The sequence below is a fragment of the Cajanus cajan genome, chromosome 8 (genome assembly GCF_000230855.2).
Source record: "Cajanus cajan strain Asha chromosome 8, NIPB_CcT2T_4, whole genome shotgun sequence".
Taxonomy (NCBI): Eukaryota; Viridiplantae; Streptophyta; class Magnoliopsida; order Fabales; family Fabaceae; genus Cajanus; species Cajanus cajan.
In genome coordinates this window covers 17,584,099-17,605,479 of record NC_138524.1, presented here as the reverse complement: position 1 = coordinate 17,605,479, position 21,381 = coordinate 17,584,099, and the positions used below count along the sequence as shown (strand labels likewise).

General features: G+C 34.7%; 3 protein-coding genes and 1 pseudogene across 3 annotated transcripts; all 4 read right to left on the bottom strand.

Moving 5' to 3' along the window:
• Positions 1-5,055: 5,055 nt before the first annotated feature.
• On the bottom strand, positions 5,056-9,458 carry LOC109817887 (G-type lectin S-receptor-like serine/threonine-protein kinase SD1-1). Its single transcript, XM_083062046.1, has 7 exons — positions 7,259-9,458; positions 7,006-7,122; positions 6,533-6,666; positions 6,220-6,430; positions 5,854-6,091; positions 5,610-5,751; positions 5,056-5,522 (listed from the first exon to the last, which is right to left on the bottom strand). The coding sequence occupies exons 1-7, from the start codon at positions 8,073-8,075 to the stop codon at positions 5,217-5,219; spliced, it is 1,965 nt and encodes a 654-aa protein (XP_082918172.1). The 5' UTR covers positions 8,076-9,458; the 3' UTR covers positions 5,056-5,216.
• Positions 9,459-10,134: 676 nt separating this feature from the next.
• LOC109817885 (G-type lectin S-receptor-like serine/threonine-protein kinase At4g27290) lies at positions 10,135-12,926 on the bottom strand. The gene is made up of 7 exons (XM_020383235.3): positions 12,233-12,926; positions 11,878-12,003; positions 11,543-11,688; positions 11,231-11,441; positions 10,903-11,140; positions 10,652-10,802; positions 10,135-10,570 (listed from the first exon to the last, which is right to left on the bottom strand). Exons 1-7 carry the CDS (start codon positions 12,924-12,926, stop codon positions 10,244-10,246), a joined length of 1,893 nt encoding a protein of 630 aa, XP_020238824.2. The 3' UTR covers positions 10,135-10,243.
• A 4,766-nt stretch (positions 12,927-17,692) lies between these two features.
• Positions 17,693-19,147, bottom strand: LOC145950649 (S-locus-specific glycoprotein S13 pseudogene; annotated as a pseudogene).
• An 827-nt stretch (positions 19,148-19,974) lies between these two features.
• On the bottom strand, positions 19,975-20,808 carry LOC109817888 (uncharacterized). The gene is made up of 3 exons (XM_083062049.1): positions 20,573-20,808; positions 20,419-20,464; positions 19,975-20,202 (listed from the first exon to the last, which is right to left on the bottom strand). Exons 1-3 carry the CDS (start codon positions 20,716-20,718, stop codon positions 19,990-19,992), a joined length of 405 nt encoding a protein of 134 aa, XP_082918175.1. The 5' UTR covers positions 20,719-20,808; the 3' UTR covers positions 19,975-19,989.
• Between the last annotated feature and the right edge of the window lie 573 nt (positions 20,809-21,381).

Sequence of the window (21,381 nt, the reverse complement as noted above, 5' to 3'; positions counted from 1 at the left end):
GTCATTTCAATAATTTCTAAATTCATTTTTAAAAATTAAAATATATAATCATATTTTATTATAAATTCAATTTTAAAATTAGCCTAATTTTGAATTTTGAAATTTATATAATTTTTATGGGTTTTTTAATTACAAAAATTTAAATAACTAAATTTATGTTATTTTTAATATTTTATTTGGAAATTCAATTTCATTTGAGTTTTTTCCAAAAAAAAATTATAAAAAAAATCTACAATAAATTATTATGTTTAGTCTTTTTTTTTAATCTAAATCATGTTTACTCATGTTTACAAAGGTTTTGATCTCCACTTTATTAAAAAATAACCTTCATGTAGTAGTTTTGTTGGTTATCCAATTTTACAGTTTTGTTGGTTTTTATAATAAAAATAAGACATAATTTAAAATAGATAAATTATTGACGGTTGAAAGAGGATGGAGCAAAGCAATTCTTGCATTTCAAAATCAAAGTGTTTAGGGTTTATTGAATATGCATTCCAATTCATCACAGTAGTAGTACTTTCCATTTTCATTCGAATTAAATCTTCGATATAAGGTTCCCAACCTCTCCATGTTCTTGTTAATCGAATTCATAACGACCATGTGTTACTGTCAAAGCCATGGTTGAGCCAAGTACTATGGTATTGATAAAAATTGATTCACTAGAGTGTGGGATTGTTTCTCATAATTTGTTAGATATGACTCAATGAAGGGTTTCAAGATTTCTTGTTTTCTTACTTCTTTTCCTTCATTTAGAAACAATTAAAGTTAAAAAAATAATTAAAAACTTGTAAATTATCCTTGTCACTTTTAAATCTAAATTATATTAATTTATAAGTTTGTTTTTAAACATAAAAATAAAGAAATTAAAAGATATTATTTTATTAACATAAAATAAGAAACTTTTAATTTTTTAACTAAAAATTTACACTTTAAAATTATAAAATTATGAAATTAGAAAGATATTTTTCAATAAACAACTAAACTAAAAAATAAGAAATCAATAACTTAGAAAAATAAATTGACACTTCTAATTTCTTTACTTTAATTTATAATATTATTCATAAATTAATATCAATAATATTATTAGTATATTTATACATAAACTAATAATTTGATAAATATAACTTATTATATATTAATATACTTTTACAAAAATATAAATATACATATCTTATCTACTATATTTATATTTTTGTAAAAGTATATTAATATATACTAAGTTATATTTATCAAATTATCAATTTATCTATAAATATACTAAAAATATTATTGATATTAATTTATTAGCAATATTAAATTATTAATAATATATAAATTTTATTTATTTAGTAATAATAAATATATATCATTTGTTACATTAATAAAAATTATAGTATATGTTAACTTAAATAAGCAAATAATTGTATAATTTTAAATTATTATTATATATATATATATATATATATTAAAATTTTAAAATTATTAAATTTTTAATGGGAGAGATTCAAATTGCACAATTATGATTTTTGAGGGACTATAATTGTTCAATTAAAAATTAAACGACTAAAATTGCACAATTACAATCCTTTAGGGACTAAAATTATCCAATTAAAATCTTAGGGATCAAAATTGCACAATTACAATACTTGAGGGATCAAAAATGTAATTAAGCCAAAATTAAATTAATATTCTTTTTTTTTTTAATTTCACAAGTTTTTTTTAAATATTTTTAATGAATGTCTTAGTTTCTTATGTTCAAAATTGACAATTTTTTATTTAATTAAATGAATTTCATAATTTTTTCAGTCCTTTAATGAAATAAAATATTTTTAATTTTATTATTTTTTTAAAAAAAATTTAACATATTTTCTTTAATTATGCATAATTCTTAAATATAAAAGTTTCATAAATAAAATTTAATATTTTGAGAGGGAACAATTTGTCACAAATTTTTCACAAAATATTTTAACCTATTTGTGACGGAATTTTGAGAGGGATCAATCCGTCACTAAATTTTTTCATTTTAGTGGCGAAATTTGTGACGGATTTTTTAGAGACGATGTTCATTCCGTCACAAAATCCGTCACAAACATTTTTTTTTTATTTAGCGATGAAATTTGTGACGGATTTTTAGAGACGAAAATTTTTCCGTCACAAAATCCGTCACAAATTTTTTTTTTTTGATTCAGTGACGAAATTTGTGACGGATTTTTAGAGACGGAATATATTCCGTCACAAAATCCGTCACAAAAGTCAATAAATTCTAGTCCGTCACAAAACTTAAAATTCCCTCACAAAATGCGTCACTATTAGCGATGCTATTTTTTCCGTCACAAAATTCGTCACAAATATTAATTTTTCTAGTAGTGACCTAGCTATGTGTTCGACTGTTGACTCAGTCAATTCTCCTGCAAATTTTGAGAACTTTGGTACTTTTAATCCTCGGGGTAGTTCAACCTGTGTTATATAATCAGGGAAGGCTGACACGAAATATGGACGCTCATTTCGACCTACATCGAATCCATGCCTATTCAATATTCTTTCCACCATCTGATCTAAGTTATCATTGGGATTCCTATTAGGTCGAACTATGTTCTGATGAAAATTTCCATGCCCCCCATGGTTTTCCATTTCATTCAGGTTTGCACTCATTTCTCTCGAAGGAGGTTCATTACCTAATCTGTCCCCTATTTTGTTTATCAACTCGTACAAAGGAGTCATAATATTATGCATTTGAGTTGACAACAAATTAACCATGTCATGGTTACTGTGGTCCATTTGTTGTCGAAGAGCCATCATGGCTTGATTACTAATACCCATAGGTACATAATTGCCTTGTCGAATCAAAGAACCCTCCTGACTTGTTCCTATATGCTGATATGGGTCTTGCATACCAAAACCCATGCCATTCGGCCCAGGATTATATCCCTGTGGGGATACATGCATTTGTGAGTTGGGTCCTATTAACGGTATTGGCATTTCGACATGCACAGGTTGGGTACTTCGCCAATTAGGTGGCATACCCCAAGGATATTCCCTAGTGACATTTACCAATTCCTGAGTAACATTGTTTGGCCTAACATTATTCTCGAGTAACACAGGAGGAGACGCTGCTCCCCTGGTCACATTGGTTGCACTATCAGGGTCGGGGTTGGTTTGTTCCATATCTACATGATTATTATGATTTGCATTTGGGTCTCTCTGATTATTAGACGTAGACATAGTTCGTCCACTCCTTAATCTCATGCAATTCACACACCTAAAACTAGTCCAATTATGTTCTGAGTTAAACGAGTCCCACCGGGCGTGCCAATTTGTTTACGGTGAAAAAACGTTTAAGGGTTCTTTTTACTCGAACTAGCGCGTAAATGGTTTCAATTTAGGATTTTTGATTTAAGAACAGGAAAAGGAGTGAACAACTTTAGTAATTACTTGTTTCTAAAGATTCTTCCATAATTAACAAGCAATAATTTTCATACATATAAATGCTAAGATGAACAGAATGAATAATTAAGATACTTGCAATACAAATCATGGTTCAACTTGCATAATATTCCAGAGTTACAATATCAAAGTAATATAACTACGTGATTAAAAGAAATAACTAAGAGAACTATGCTAATTCTACTCCTAAAAAGCAAAAGAAAAGTGGCCGAGAGTCAGTCATACCCAAAAACGATCTTGTGCACGAAAGTCATATGTGTGTGTAGGCAGAGAGTGCTTCAAAAGTTAATTCAAGTATGAGTTTTTCCGACCCTGTAACAATGTAGGTTTCTGGAATTTATAGAGTGAATTAATAGCGGTTAACTCGCTCGGATGCTTCTGCACGTAGATCACTATGGGATAACCGCTGCCCACTACGCTCATTATGGCTTCTAAAGTGTAACTTCTCACAACCGCTCCTCGTGTATATTAACTTCTCAACCAATAACTGTCTTCGAATTCGAATTAGTTATTGTTGGCCTATGTATGACTTCAACTTTTCGATCTTGGCTCGAAGCAACTCAAACAGGCTCCTTGTACGTCCCCAGCAATATTCTCTCGAGTAACACCTATTCGATTCTTAGAATTTTCGAGTAGACCTAACAATTACACACAAGAAATCTGCTTGCATACATTGAACAAAACATCAACAGTTCGTTAAATATCACGCACAATCACAGGAGCATATCAACAGATACCATGTAAAATTATCTCCTAAAATCAGGCAACACTTTAAACCACTTATATAGGAAGTATTATCATTCAATTTAATTTAATTTTTAATCTAAATTCTCTTCTGACTTGAATATCAGAATGTCTTTGCAAGTGTCCCTTACCACATTAGATATTGGAGTAATGAGGATATCATCCCTCCGTCGGAGTACTTAAAAATTCAGATAAGAAAAACAATGTTGATTCTTCTTCATCTCACTTTTCATACTTTCATTTTTGGTACTCAAATTCGTTACTTTAAGTTGTTACTTTTGAAATCTAAATTTAAGGTTTGTCAAAATAAATTAGTTTCCGAAAGTGTATGTGGATGAAAGGCCTTGTTCTTGTTAGTATAAACACGGTAAGAAACTTGAAAGCCAAAAAAAAAATGAAAACTTAGGACAAGGATGAAAGTTCTACATTTAATATCAATGGGTAAATAAGATGAAGATTTAAGAACCGAGTTCCTTAAAAGGTTTAGTAAAATAAAGCAAGAATGAAAAGCTAGTTGATAAAGCTTGTTATAAAATCCATTAATTGTCAAACTCGAATAATATGTAGGCCACTCATTAATTTTCCCTGGCCATGGGCTGTGGTTAATTCATCAATTAAAGGAATATTGTTTGCGTTTGAGCTTAAATTTCCTTCATTCATCTGAAATCCAATATATTAAAGAAACTAAGCTCTTTATTATCAATCAACTATATTTTACTCCTTAACATTAGAATTTAGAACAACTAAGGTCATGTTGGTTCACCAGTAAGATACTAACATGGAATTTCTGGCTGAGGTCTTCACACGTAGTGATGGAGTTCGCAGATAGAGAGAGCAAAGCCTTTACTAAAACACATGTATGTGCGTTTTTCCAAACAAAAAATATAGTATCACTTTTAATACCTTTGTGATTAAAATTTTATTCATAATTATGCAAATACATATCAGAACAACTGAACAGGTTTTGAAACAAAAATCCTTTGGCAGTGAATGTCCTTGCAATGCAAATTGTGAGACGGTGAAATATATTCAGATGAAACAAATAATTTTCACCGGCCATTTAATGAGGTAATGCTTAGTTCATTATTTGAATTCATTTGGTTTAAATTTGTGCTTAAATTTCCCTCATCTGAAATTTTCCTTTGAAAGAAACCAGGCTCTTTTGGCTCGACCAAATCCATCTCACTTCCCAACATTTGAATTACCGAGGTCATTGTTGGCCTATCCTCCGGGTATTGTTGCACGCACAAGAGACTAATATGAATGCATCGCAGTACTTCTGGGATGACACACGAGTCCTTTATGCTTGAGTCTATCAACTGCAAAGCATTTTGCTCTTTCCAAAGTGTCCATGCCTGAAAAAAAAGAGAAAAATTTAATTATTCATGTTTCAACATGGGCAAAGATAGATAATAAATCACATGAGTGTTTACATAACCGACAAGGTTAAGAGTCTGGTTTCCATGACAAAGAGCTCTATTTTTGGTCCCACATATAATCTCCAATAATAAAATACCAAAGCTAAAAACATCAGATTTGATGGAAAATATCCCATCAACAGCATACTCTGGAGCCATATATCCACTACAAGAAATAATTTAAGCAAAATTTTGCATGACTTAAAAATAATTAAATAAAATAAATAAACTAATAAATGTGTTGCAATATAGTTAGATAGTCACTCACTAAGTCCCAACTACTCTGTTTGTGTTTCCTTCTGTTTGGTCACCTCCAAAAGCTCTAGCCATCCCAAAATCTGATATTTTTTGATTTAATTTTTCGTCGAGTAAAACATTACTTGCTTTGAGATCTCTATGAATAATCCTTAGTCGGGAATCTTGATGAAGATACAAAAGTCCCCTAGCTATTCCAAATATTATTTGGAAACGTCGAGGCCAAACCAGAAATTTACCTTTTATTTGATCTGTTTTAATACAAGTAAAATATGTTATTCAATATAAGATGTTCAAGATTAAATAAGCCAATAAATGTAATTAGGGTTAAAGAAAAACTGCAAGTGCACCTAATCTAAACATTCTTCATATTACATACCAAAAATGGAAGAGTCTAGACTGCCATTAACCATGTATTCATATACTAGCAACTTCTCTTGTCCTTTAATGCAACAGCCAAGAAGCTTTACAAGATTTCGGTGTTGAAGTTTTGCAATCAGTTTTACTTCTGTTATAAACTCAGTTATTCCTTGTCCATAACTGCTTGAAAGTCTCTTTACAGCAATTTCTTGCCCATTTCCTAATTGTCCCTGCATAATTGCATTGACTTGAGTAGATTCTTGTAATAACAATAATTCATCTCTGGACTCCAGTTATTTGTTTTTATCTTAGGTGCTTAAATATTAAAATACCTTGTACACAGATCCAAAACCTCCTTGTCCAATTTTATGAATTGACGAGAAATTGTTAGTGGCCGCAGTGATTGTTAGCAGATCAAACAATGGCAGATCTAGATCTTCTAGCTGTCTTTGGATGTTCTCTTTATCTAGACAACGGAAGAAAGGAATAAAGCATTCAGTATTATTATTAAACACAAGAAGGGATTGAAACTGGTTTAGATACATAAATATGCAATATCCAATTAGAGAAGGAAACAGAAAATATATGGTGTAAACTCAATTCCATTAATCTGTTGCAATTTGAGACTCTGGTCATTAAACTCATGACATGCCCATGTTAAAAAGCGACCTGGCTTCAAATTCCCTAAGCTATATATGACTACACTACAAGTGCTTCCAATTATCGATTTAAAAAGGTATACAAAGAATTAGAAAAGATCTGCCATGTTTTAAGGACAAAATAATAACATATGGTCGAATTTTACCAGCAATGTTCCTTCGGACTCTGTATATGACGAAAACACAAAATAAAAGTAAGCCACTAACAGCTGCAATTGTGGTAGCAATTATTATCGTCACACTTTTGTTGTGCCCATGTTGCTCTACATTGATCAAACAAATAAACAAACAAACAAGAACATGAAATTAAATCCTTATATTTATCAAATGGTACTGAATTTTCCAAAACATTAAGAATGATGAAAGTATTATGGATGGAGAAAGATTAACAGTGTTTACCAAACGCCGAAGCAGCCATCCGGATATATAGATCTTGCCCTCCAGTTTCAAACTGTCTCATGTCAACTAAATCGTCAAACCAAATGACACAACCACTACCTGCTCCTCTTATGTCCGAATTAGTAAAGGCCATGCAAGAGCAATTATTCAAACATATGGATTTGCATCCCTCTAAATCGGTATCCTCGTCCATCCAAGTACGTGAAGTCTCTGGTACTTTGAGGCCTGAGTATTTCACAAACACATCGTCTTTGCAGTTTAATGATTTATGCCGTACACATCCTTGGCTCCAATCATTTGCACTCCATTCTTGTGATGACTTTGGTCTGAATCCTTCTAAGCAATGGCATGGTGGTGAATCCGTAACCCTGCAAAACCCGAAGGCTCCACAGAGTGCAAACGTATCACAAATGTCAACAGGAGTACTTGTAAACACTGCCCATATTTGCTCCTGCTCAATCCAAACCAATGTTTCGAATCTGCTTTCGTTTATTTTGACTCTCATGTTGACAGAACTATTCTTCACGGTATACGAGTAGAACATCTCAACCTTATTGGAGTTGTACATGGGATCATTTGTAGAGACGTAGTTGAATTCGTACAACATATTTGCGTTTTGATTTGATACGCCGCTAAATTTAACTCCATTCCATGGTCCGGTGCGATAGTACTTTTGGTTTCGGTTCATGAGATAAAAGTCAGGATAAGTATAGAGCTTTAGACCCCAAGAAAAATCTCCCGGAGATGGGTCATTTGGACTCTTCCAAGACGTTATTTTCATTTCGTGACCAGTTTGGAGGTTCCATCCCAACTTCATCCCAGGCAAAAGTGTATCAGAAGGATAGTCAAAGCTTTGCCACAGGTACGTGTCTGGCTTTGTGTCTCCCTCGTTTCTTATCACAAGATTTCCACTGTCCAAAATCTGTGCCACTGGATTCTGTGCTTGTTTTTGATACGTTGTTGACCAAACAACAGAATCATTTTGTCTGAGTTCAAGACTACCTGTGCTGGTAATGTCAAGATTCCCGAGGAATCGTTGATCGGGTTTGCCGGGTTTGCCACCCAGACAACTCTGTCAGTATGAATATTTTTATACCAAATTCCTAGGTAACGTTTTGTGGTGCTACCTGGACTGAAGAAACCAAGCTCAAACACTCCACCTTTGGACACTAAGGTCTTGCCGTCACTTATAGACTGTGTCTGTGACACACTGTCTATAGCTGAGGAAAATTTGAGAGAGGGAAGAACCATATAAGTAACAATAATCATGAAAGAAAAAAAATCCATTGAATAGAAGGTTATTTGGACACTGCTGATATGGATTCATATTCAGCAAGCATATCATAATTCATAAGCGCACAATACAGAATGGTTCCTCTTTCCTACTTATTCAAACCTACCTACGCGTTAATTTAGAACCAACCATAAGTGACTTCTTTGCTATAACTTCCAATGTCTTTGCTAGTTAACAATGTTTCAACTCAATCACTACATGACAGCTGACAACATTTTTACTCTTTTTTCTTTACTGAATTGGCTATTTTTTAATGTCTCGTGAGATTGGTCAAAGCATATATTAGTAGGTCCTACAGTATAATCTAAATTTTTCTCTAGTTTGACTTTGAAAATCGAAGTCTTTACTCCATCGTCATACTTGAAAATTCAAACTTTTAATTATTTTTTAAAAGTTAGACCTACTGATGGCATTTTATCAATGGATGTGGACTTGTCAAAATTCCTGGGTTCATTGCTAAAGCACCTAAGCATGAGTAGAATGATAAACGACTCTTATCAACCATGGTCAAAAATTTGGTAACCCTGCTCTTCTGTGGTTCCAGTCTCAAGCAAAACTTCCTACATCTTTGAGAGCCATAGGATGATTGCATAGAGTTATTTCCCCAGGACGTTCTTTAATCATGAAAAACAAAATGAAGTTAATACAGTTCCCTTAAAGTAATCCAATAAATTTTGAAAAAATAGTAGATTTGTCACTAATCATCTACAAAATTAAATGGATGCATGGATTGAATCCAACTTTTTGGTAATGAATGAATAAGATGAATTTACTGGTGGATATGGATAGTCTATAGGAGCCTCTAGTTCTCATTTCAACTGTTTTTTCTATGATTCTTCTGAACTTGCTACTGGAAACCAATGGTCAAAGAGACATACTGATATTGGTAGATGAGGTTATAATGTATCTCAACATTAATCTTCTATGATGTGGTTATATAACCAATTTATCTACATTCATATCATGTCAGGCTATATCCACATATTGTTTTCAATTCTGTCACTTGATGACTTGATTTTTTATATCTAAATTTCAGATTTGCTAAAATAAATTGATTTCTGAAGGGGTATATTGATGTACGGTATTGTTCTTGCCACGAACAAGGAAGTAAGCTTGAAATTCAACATGAAAACTTAGGACAAGAATGAAAGTGCAACATTCAATATCAAGTTGCAAATAAGATCAAACACGGAGTTGCTTAAGAGGTTTGTTAAATCAAGCATAAGATATCACTGGCCATTTAATGAGGTGGTGGTTAATTCATCAATTAAAGTATTTCCTTTTCCTTTGATTTTGAATTCCCTTCATCAAGTCCTATTAGAAAACAGAACAAAGTTTTCTGTGCTTAACCAATTCTACCTTAGTCACCTAAAATTATAACAATGGAGTTTGAGGCAAAGGTCCTCCAACGTAGTGATGAAGTCCACATGGACAGAGTGAATCCTTTAGTACTACATGAATCTTTTACGAACTTCTTATTGTAGAACAGGATGTCGTTAAATAGGAAAAATATAATATCACTTTTAAAATCTTTGTGATTAAATTTTAGTAGTAATCATGCAAATACACTAAATACATCAGGAAAAAAAAAAAAAAAAAAGAACAGGTTTTGAAACAACATTGCTTTGGTAGTGAGTGTACTTGCAAGGCAAAATGTACATCAGAGCCATATATAGCTGACTTCATGATTTTCACCGGCCATTTAACGAGGTAATGGTTAATTCATCATTTGAAGTACTTTCATTTAGATTTGAATCTAAATTTCCTTTATTTGAATTTAAATTTCCTTCATCCGAAATCCTCCTTGGAAAGAAACCTGGCTCTTTTGGCTCAACTAGTTCCATCTCACTCCCTAGCATTTGAATTACCGAGGTCATGGTTGGCCTATCCTCTGGGTATTGTTGCACGCACAAGAGACTAATATGGATGCATCGCAGAACTTCTGGGATAACACATGAGTCCTTTATGTTTGAGTCTATTAATTGTGAAGCATTTTGCTCTTTCCAAAGTTTCCATGCCTAAAACATAAAAGAAGTAAGAATGGGTTTATTATGTTTAAACTTTGGCATAGAAAAACATTAAATTATTTGAGTGCTTACATAACCAACAAGGTTAAGAGTCTGGTTTCCATGACAGAGAGCTCTATTTTTATTCCCACATACAATCTCCAACAACAAAATACCAAAGCTGAAAACATCTGACTTGATTGAAAATAGCCCATCAACAGCATACTCTGGAGCCATGTATCCACTACAAGAAGTAATTAGAGCAGAAATTTACATTACAGAAAAATAAATAAATAAAGTATAAACTAATAAATATGGTAAGATATAGTTAGGCATATACTCACTAAGTCCCAACAACTCTATTTGTGTTTCCTTCTATTTGGTCTCCTCCGAAAGCTCTTGCCATTCCAAAATCTGATATTTTTGGATTTAACTTTTCATCAAGCAAAACGTTACTTGCTTTGAGATCTCTGTGAATAATCCTTAATCGGGAATCTTGATGAAGATACAAAAGTCCTCTAGCAACTCCAAATATTATTTGAAACCGTCGGGGCCAATCCAAAAGTTTACCTTTCATTTGATCTGTTAGATATTGAAGATTAATAAGCCGCTACATGTCTAAAGTAAGACAACACTAGTGCATCTAATTTATGTATTCTTCATATTGCATACCAAAAATGAAGGAGTCTAGGCTTCCATTAACCATGTATTCATATGTTAGTATTTTCTCCTCTCCGTGAATGCAACAACCAAGAAGCTTTACAAGATTTCGGTGTTGAAGTTTTGCAATCAGTTTTACTTCTGTTATGAACTCGGTTATTCCTTGTCCAGAGCTGCTTGAAAGTCTCTTGACAGCAATTTCTGATCCATCTGCTAATTTTCCCTGCATAATTGCATTCATTTGAGAAGATGCTTTTTATAACAATAATTCATCTCTTATCTCTAGCTGTTCTTACTTTCTTAAATACTCAAATATTGAATTACCTTATATACTGGTCCAAAACCACCTTGTCCAATCTTATTATTCAATGAGAAATTGCCAGTGGCAGTAATGATCGTTAGCAGATCAAACAATGGCAGATCTAGATCTGCCATCTGTCTTTCTATGTTCTCTTTTGTCTTTGACTTTTCTAGACCAAAGAAGAAAGGAATAAAACATTCAGCACTATTATGTAACATGAGAATGGACAAGAACTGATTTAATTATACAAATATGCAGCATTCAGTTCGTGAAGGAAACATAAAATAAATAGAAAGATGTATGTTTATAGAAAAAGGGTGCCACGATTTAGAGACAATAATATGGGTAAATAATTTACCGGCTTGGTTCCTGCGAACTCTGTATATGACAATAATGCAAAACAAAAGCATCCCACTGACTGCAGCAACTATGGCACCAATTATTATCTTAAACCTTTTGTTGTGTCCATGTTGGGAAAGAGGCTCTTCATGGTTGTCGTTGATCATACAAAAAAAACAAAACATGAAATATAATCATCAGTTTCAAACTTGCAGCAGAAGTAGATTAGTCTTTAGTATTTAATTTTGGAGCACTGCGTGGATTATATCTATAGAAAAAAAAAAAAAGCTTGCAGCAGACAATAATTCTTGCACTTTCCCAAAAATAACAAGAATGAATGATTGAAGTGTTAAGAAGAAAGATTAGTCTTTTACCTAACGTTGCAGAAGGTAACCGGATATAGAGAGTTTGACCTCCGCCAGTTTCAAACTGTCTTAAGTCAATTAAATCGCCAAACCAAACGACACAACCACTACCTCCACCTCCTATGTATGAATTAGTATACGCCATGCAAGAGCAATTATTCAAGCATTTGTTTCTGCATTCATCTAAATCAAGATTCTCATCCACCCAAGTATTTGTAGTATCCGGCACTTTGAGGCCAACATGTTTGACAAACCCATCCATGTTACTACTATCTTGGCACCGTAACGGTTCAACACGGATGCATCCTTGACTCCAATTCCCCGCGTTCCATTCCCGTGGAGACTTTGGAATGAACCCTTCCAAACATTGGCATAACGGTGAGGTAGTAATCTTGCAATTCCCGTTGGCTCCACAGAGCCCATACAAATCACACTGGTCACGCGGGGTGGACTCATAAAGCTCCCATTGCGTCTTGTCTTCGTCCCAAACATAGGTCTGGAAACTGCCCTCGACCACAGTGACTCTCACGAAGACCGAACTGTTCTTGAGAGTAAACGAGTAGAACATCTCGGCCTTGTTGGAGGCGTACACGGCGTCGTTCTGAGCGGTGTACTTGAACTCGTAAAACTGATTTGATGTTTGGTTCGCCACGCCGCTGAAGTGAAGTCCGTTCTGTAAAGTTATGGCACAAATTTCTTCCATATTTCCTGTTTTAAGGAAAACACGTTTCCTTGATTTTAGGCCATGATTCTATGCATGGTTTCCTCTTTTTTGCTCCTTGTTTTGTTCCAGGTTTCCTTATTCTGGGTGCATACGCTTCTTCTCAATGCCTATATAAGGCATCAAGCATTTGGAGCAAATTGCAATTGATTCAGCAATCTACACACTTGAGAAAAATCATACATAGAGAGGAAAGATTCAAGAGAGTATTTTTAGTCTATATTTGAGAGATTATCTTTGTTCTCATGATATTAGAGAACTTCTTGTACTCTCCTATTTCTACATAGTGGAATTATCTTGCTCTTGATCGCCCGTGGTTTTTTCTCCGTCTTTGGAGTTTCCACGTAAACTTGGTGTGTATTTATTTTTCTTGTCTCTCTACTTACTTCTCTCTATCTCTAATTAACTTGATCCGGTGCTTCCGCATTCCGCTCATTCTTTCTGATACCCAACAAGTGGTATCAGAGCTACTTGTTTAATTAGAGATTCAATATGTCTACCGTCACTAAATTTGACATTGAGAAGTTTGATGGCAAGATTTGTTTTTCTATTTGGAAAGTCCAAATGAAAGCCGTTCTTACACAGAATGAATTGAAGAAAGCTTTAGATGGAAAAGCCAAAAAGCCGGTCAACATGACTGATGAGCAATGGGACGAGTTGGATGAAAAGGCGCTTTCAGCAATCCAACTATGCTTGTCCAAGGAGGTTCTTCGTGAAGTAGCAAATGAAACAACCGCTGCTGCTTTGTGGCTGAAATTGGAATCTCTTTATATGACCAAAAGTCTCGCAAACAAGCTTCGTCTCAAAGAAAGACTATATACGATTCGTATGGTCGAAGGTACTCCTATTCAATCTCATCTTAATGAGTTTAATTCTATTATCATGGATTTGGAAAATATTGAAATTAAAATTGATGATGAAGATAAAGCTGTTTTGTTGATTGTCTCATTACCTTCTACCTATAAACACTTTAAAGAAATTATGTTATATAGCAACAATGATACCTTATCCTTTGAAGATGTTAAATCTAATTTGTTGTCCAAAGAAAAGTTTGATCTTGATATCCACTCTGAGGACAAGGGTGAGGGTTTAAGTGTCAGGGGTAGAACTCAAGAAAAAGGGAGTACTAGTAACAAGAAAAGTATATCCAAATCCAGAGGGCGTAAATCCAACAAAACCTGTCGTTATTGCAAGAAATTTGGGCATGATATCTCCGACTGCTTTATCTTGAAAAAGAAACAAGAAAGGCAAGAAAAAGGTAAAAATCCTGCTGAAGCTGCTAATGTTGAAACTGATTCTGATGGTGATGTTATGATATCTGTCTCTTCTGATAAGAGGAGCAAAACTGAATGGATTCTTGATTCTGGATGTACATTTCATATGTGTCCTTATAAGGACTTATTCACCACTCTTGAACCTGTTGATAGTGGTGTTGTCTTGATGGGTAATGACACCCAATGCAAGATTGCAGGAATAGGTACTATTCAGATCAAGACTCATGATGGCACTATCAAGACTCTTTCCAATGTTCGCTTTATTCCTGACTTGAAGCGAAATCTAATTTCTCTTGGCACCCTAGAGTCTCTTGGGTGCAAGTATTCAGCTGAAGGTGGAGTTCTAAAGGTATCAAAAGGTGCTATTGTTTTATTAAAAGCTAACCGTATTGGTAGTTTGTATATCTTGCAAGGATCTATAGTGACAGGATCAGCAGCTGTCTCATCTTCTATGTCTGATAAAGATGCCACCAAATTATGGCACATGCGCCTGGGCCATATGAGTGAAAAAGGCATGCACCTTCTGAGCAAGCAAGGTCTCCTTGGTAATCAAGGCATCGGTAAGTTGGAGTTTTGTGAACATTGTGTCTTTGGGAAGCAGAAAAGAGTTAGCTTCTCCACTGCAACTCACCGCACAAAAGGTACCCTTGATTACATTCATTCTGATCTTTGGGGTCCTTCTAAAGTTCCATCTTATGGAGGATGCCGTTATATGATGACTATTATTGATGATTTTTCTCGTAAAGTCTGGGTCTATTTTCTAAGGCACAAAAATGAAACATTCCCCACTTTTAAGAAGTGGAAAATTCTTGTTGAAACTCAGACAGGAAAGAAAGTCAAGAAGCTCAGAACGGATAATGGATTGGAGTTCTGTGAAGGTGACTTTAATGAGTTCTGCGCAAATCATGGTATTGCTAGACACAAAACCATTCCAGGTAAACCCCAGCAGAATGGTGTTGCAGAACGTTTAAACAGAACTATCCTTGAGAGAGCTCGTTGTATGCTCTCAAATGCTGGGTTATGGCATCAACGTGAGTTGTGGGTCGAGGCAGCATCTACAGCTTGCTACTTGATCAACCGATCTCCACACTCTTCACTTAATTTTAAGATTCCAGAAGAAATTTGGTCAGGTAATCCTATTGATTATTCTAATTTAAGAATTTTTGGATGTCCTGCATATGCACATGTTAATGATGGAAAATTAGCTCCTAGAGCTATTAAGTGCATATTTCTTGGTTATGCATCTGAATCTAAAGGTTATCGTTTATGGTGTTCTGAGTTTAAGTCACGAAAATTAATTCTTAGTAGAGATGTGACTTTTAATGAGGATGCACTATTATCTTCTGGAAAACAATCATCTGTGTCTTCTTCCAGTACTAATAATCTGCAAGGTACTAGCGAGAAGGTGGAGTTAGAGTTAAAATCTGTAGCTCCTAATGTTGATGTTCCATCTTCCTCTACCACTGAGTCTAGCATTGATGATCATGGTGATGATCATCCTATTCAGCAACAGGAAGAATATAATATTGCACGAGATAGGACAAGAAGACAGATAAAATTGCCAGCTAGATACACTGATGACAATTTGACTGCTTATGCATTGTCAATTGCACAAGAGGTAAATGATGATGTTGAACCTGCCAGCTATAGTGAAGCTGTTTCTTGTGTTGATTCTGCTAAGTGGCTAGTGGCTATGAATGAAGAAATTGAAAGTCTTCACAAGAACAACACTTGGAATTTGACAAAGCTCCCCAAAGGCAAACGACCTCTAAGGTGTAAATGGATCTATAAGAAGAAAGATGGCATTCCAGGGGTTGAAGATCCTAGATGCAAGGCGCGATTAGTCGTTAAAGGCTTTTATCAAAAGGAAGGTATTGACTTTAATGAGATTTTCTCACCTGTTGTTCGTCATACTTCCATTCGTATTTTGCTTGCTTTTGTTGCTCTGTTTGATTTAGAATTAGAGCAACTTGATGTAAAGACAGCTTTTCTACATGGAGAGCTGGAAGAAGAAATTTATATGGATCAGCCTGAGGGATTTGTTGTTCCTAGTAAGGAGCATCTTGTTTGTCAATTAAAGAAATCTTTATATGGCCTCAAGCAAGCACCCAGACAATGGTATAAAAAATTTGATTCCTTTATGATTGGGCAAGGTTATTCCAGGAGTAAATATGATGATTGTATTTATTTTCAACAATTTCCTGATGGAACTTTCATATACTTGTTACTTTATGTTGATGATATGTTGATTGCATCACGTGACAAGTCTTTGATCAGCAAATTGAAAGCTCAACTCAATAATGAGTTTGAGATGAAGGAATTAGGTGCAGCTAAGAAAATTCTTGGCATGGAGATTCATAGAGATCGACAAGTTGGTAAATTATTCTTATCTCAACAAAAATATATTGAGAGATTACTTGACAGATTTAATATGAATAATTGTAAACCTGTTTCTACTCCACTTGCTGCACATTTCAAGTTATCTTCAGACCTTTGCCCACAAACAAAAGAAGAGATGGAGCGTATGTCACACGTTCCATATGCTAGTGCAGTTGGCAGTTTAATGTATGCTATGGTGTGCACTAGACCTGATTTAGCATATGCTGTTAGCATGGTGAGCCGATACATGCATAATCCTGGAAAGGATCACTGGAGTGCTGTAAAATGGATTTTTCGGTATCTTAAAGGTACTAGTAATATTGGCTTGGTGTTTGACAGAAACAAAGCTACAACTAATAATGTTGCAGGTTTTGTTGATTCGGATTATGGTGGTGATCTTGATAGAAGAAGATCTCTTTCTGGCTACATTTTTACTCTCTGTAATTCTGCTATCAGTTGGAAAGCTTCACTTCAATCTATTGCAGCATTATCTACAACAGAAGCAGAATATGTTTCAGCAACAGAGGGTGTGAAAGAGGCTCTCTGGATCCGAGGTTTGGTCAAAGAACTTGGTCTCACACAAGATGTTCTTACTGTATTTTGTGATAGTCAGAGTGCCATTCATTTGACTAAGAATAGTCGTTACCACGACAAGACCAAACACATAGATGTTAAACATCACTTTATCCGAGATATTGTTACTATTGGTGAAGTTCTACTACAAAAGGTACATACATCTGAGAATCCAGCAGATATGCTTACTAAGCCACTTCCGAATGCCAAGTTTCAGCATTGTTTGGGCTTGGTTGGTCTCTACAACAAATGATTGCCCCTCTGGGGCTTTATCTGGCGATGAGCAACTTATTAAATTTGAGCCAAGGTGGAGATTGTAAAGTTATGGCACAAATTTCTTCCATATTTCCTGTTTTAAGGAAAACACGTTTCCTTGATTTTAGGCCATGATTCTATGCATGGTTTCCTCTTTTTTGCTCCTTGTTTTGTTCCAGGTTTCCTTATTCTGGGTGCATACGCTTCTTCTCAATGCCTATATAAGGCATCAAGCATTTGGAGCAAATTGCAATTGATTCAGCAATCTACACACTTGAGAAAAATCATACATAGAGAGGAAAGATTCAAGAGAGTATTTTTAGTCTATATTTGAGAGATTATCTTTGTTCTCATGATATTAGAGAACTTCTTGTACTCTCCTATTTCTACATAGTGGAATTATCTTGCTCTTGATCGCCCGTGGTTTTTTCTCCGTCTTTGGAGTTTCCACGTAAACTTGGTGTGTATTTATTTTTCTTGTCTCTCTACTTACTTCTCTCTATCTCTAATTAACTTGATCCGGTGCTTCCGCATTCCGCTCATTCTTTCTGATACCCAACACGTTCCATGGCCCGATGCGGTGAAACTTTTGTGTCTCTTTCATCAGATAAAACTCTGGGTAGTTATACAGCATCAGACGCCATGAAAAATTCCCTGGAGAAGGATCATATGGACTCTTCCAAGAGGTTATTATCCGTTCCAAACCGGTTCTGAGGTCCCAACCCAACTTCATCTCCGGCAAGAGTGTATCAGAAGGATAGTCAAAGCTTTGCCACAAGTAACCTTCGGTGTCCGTGTCTCCTTCATTTCTTATCACAAGATTGCCACTGTCCAAGAGCTCCACCACTGGATGCTGTGATTGTTTTTGATAGGTTGTAACCCAAACAACAGAATCATTTTGTCTTAGCTCAAGATTGCCCGTGGTAGTGAATGTTAACATGCCTGAGGTATCATTGATCGGGTTACCCCGGTTTGCCACCCAAACAAATCGTTGAATAGGTATAACTTTATACCAAATTCCGAGGTAACGATTTGTGGAATTACCCGGGCTGAAGAAACCAAGCTCAAACACTCTATTGTTCGACACTATATTCTCGCCATCACTGATAGACTGTGACACGTTGAGTGTAGCTGCGGATATTTTGAGAGAAGGAACAAGCATGTAAGCAACGAGAACAATAATCTTGAAAGAAAAAGCTCCCATTGAATGGAAGGTTACTTGGTCAAACACAGATCATATGGATATTCAGCTAATCTTAATCTTATGATCTTATCATAATCCATGACAGGTTGGTTCCTCGTGGCCGGTTACTACTTAGTCAAATATGACGACTTTTTTCGCCCAGCACGTGATCGATTTCTCTTGCTCTAGTTTAATTTCCTAACCTTCTCTGGAGAAATTATTGCATGGTTGGGCTTGGGCCTCCACATATCGTCCTACTGAATCTCCATATGACATGTAGCAATACATGTGTTCTTGCTGAAAAATGGATGCAAGAAATCTTCAACTGGTTATCCATGGTTCTCGGCTTATTGGTCCTGAACTTCTTGATCCTCGACCTTTGAAGATTAGGTGGGTTGTACCTGCAAAAGACTCCAATGCCAAAGTTAGCGAGTATTTAGAATTATATAATAAATTATGTATTTTTTTATGCCTCATAAAGGTCTGATACAGATATATTTTATAAAGAAAAGTTAACGTGATGCTTTGCTCATTAAGTATATTTAAGAGTTTTTATTATTTCATAATAGTCGAGCATTACTTTATGGTGCCTTCATCAAGGTCGAGTTATACCTGGTTTCTCAGATGGGTCATAATGTCAGATGTTGGATACATGTAGTATTTTCTTTTGATTTGTGCTTGGAATCGACATGCTATCGACCTCGAGATCTCTCCAATACACAAGTCCCCAACTCTTCGACGAATGGGTGAAGAATTTAATTAACTTCAAAGCATTTAACAACTTAGTAACAATTCAAAAATTGTTGCCTTTCAAATATTCTCGTGCTTTTGGAAAAGACATCATGCAATGATGGTATGTCAAGAATCCTACGAAAGTTTTAGAAACTCTAGGTAAGCGTGAAACATCTGTCGAAACACGAAAGGTCACGCCCCTTTGAACCGTTGATCTTGAAACTATCTAATGGTTAGAAGATACAACACTTTATTTCTTTGGGTATATTATTCCTTTAAATAGGGTCACTTTGCTTTGATATAACTTTACCTACAACCTCTGAGTGCGTGTTTGGATTTGCGTTTGTAAAATTGATTTGAGATTAACGTGATTTTGTATAATTGATTTTAAGTAAACGTGATTTTAAATTAACGTGATTTTTGTTTGAATACATTTATTAGAAAATTGATTTTCATATTAAATGATGTTTGGAAAATAGTTATCAAAATTGATTTTAAGTGTATAATTACTAAAATAGACCTTAGTTAATTGTTAACTTAATAGACACACCTAAATCTATAAGAACAACTCCCTAAACCTAAATCTATGATAAAACATTCAGTTGCTTTAAGATCCCAGCAAACTTTTTCTTTCTCAGAACCCATACTTCTACATTAAAAGGTTTAACAAAATATAACTTAGCAAATAGTAGCTAAAATTAATACTTAAATGCAACTTAAAATTTATACTAGCCACACCAACAGATTCATAGTAGCATTTGCAGTAAACCCGATAGAACACATCAATACAAGTCTGATATACCTGATCAATGCTCCCAGGTCCAATCAATACAAGTGCTACACCAGATGCATCCAGTATATCCTGTCGATAGAACACATCCATGTTAGGAGGAAATAGACTTTTAGTGAAATAGAAACATTTACCATGAAATAAGAAAGATGATATAGGATTCCTCTTGCGAAAACTTCAAGCTGAAAGCTTGTAAGAACATAGTAATTTAAAGTCTGTTTGAATACAAGTTTATAAGTATTTTTGAGAACAGGAGAGAAGAAAAATGACAACGGCAGAAAACTTTACCTTCTTGGATGCAAGATAATCTGCCCTTTTACGGCACAACACGCACCTGTAAATGTACAGAGAAAAAAAAAAGGAGCACAAGTGATTGTTAAACAAACTCAAACAATAACTAGTAAGTTAATTTGTGCAGTAAATATGATAAAATCGCAATCACCCAAAGTGACGTGCAAATGCTACAACGGCTTTCCTATCTTTCCGCAAGTCTGAAATTGGAATCCCGTAAGTTTCATAGTTTTTCAAACCAACAGATTTTATACCAGCCACACCAACAGATTCATAGAGCATGAACGCACAATCCATCAAAATGCAACTTAAATAAAAGTTACAACTTGGAGAGGTTGTTGGTTAGCATTGAAGTACAAAATAAATGCCCAATAAAATTTCTGGTTCACAGGTGCAACATGTACACACGCAAGGAGGAAAAAAATCCTAAATCAGTGAAAATAAAATTGATGAGAAGAATCAGAACATTACACAAGGAGGAAAGAACCCTAAATCGATGAAAATAAAATTGATGAGAAGAATCAGAACATTTATGAATTAGGTGAGGAGAAAGGGAACATTGAAGTTTCATGAGGACAAATGAGGAAAATCAAATATCCACTTACCAAAATCAATTTCCTGAAAACGTAGAAGCAATCTTCATCGCGCTTCAGCCAAAATTGATTTTCGTTGATGGAATCATGTGAAGAAGAAACATCCAAACATGCTTTCACAGAGACGAATTGCGTTTGCGGAAGGAAATACGCGCATTGCATTAGGGCAACGCACATCCAAACACGCACTGATTCTTAAACACATCAAGTACCCAAGTCTTTCAGCCTTCAAAAATTGAGTACCTACACTAAGTACGCCTTCTTCCCTTCCTTTATGAGTTATAGTGATAGTATTGAGTCTCCGTTATTTGGTGGTATGGAGGTGTTAGGGCTGCTCGAAATTATGGGAGTCGAAAAGTTGGATAGA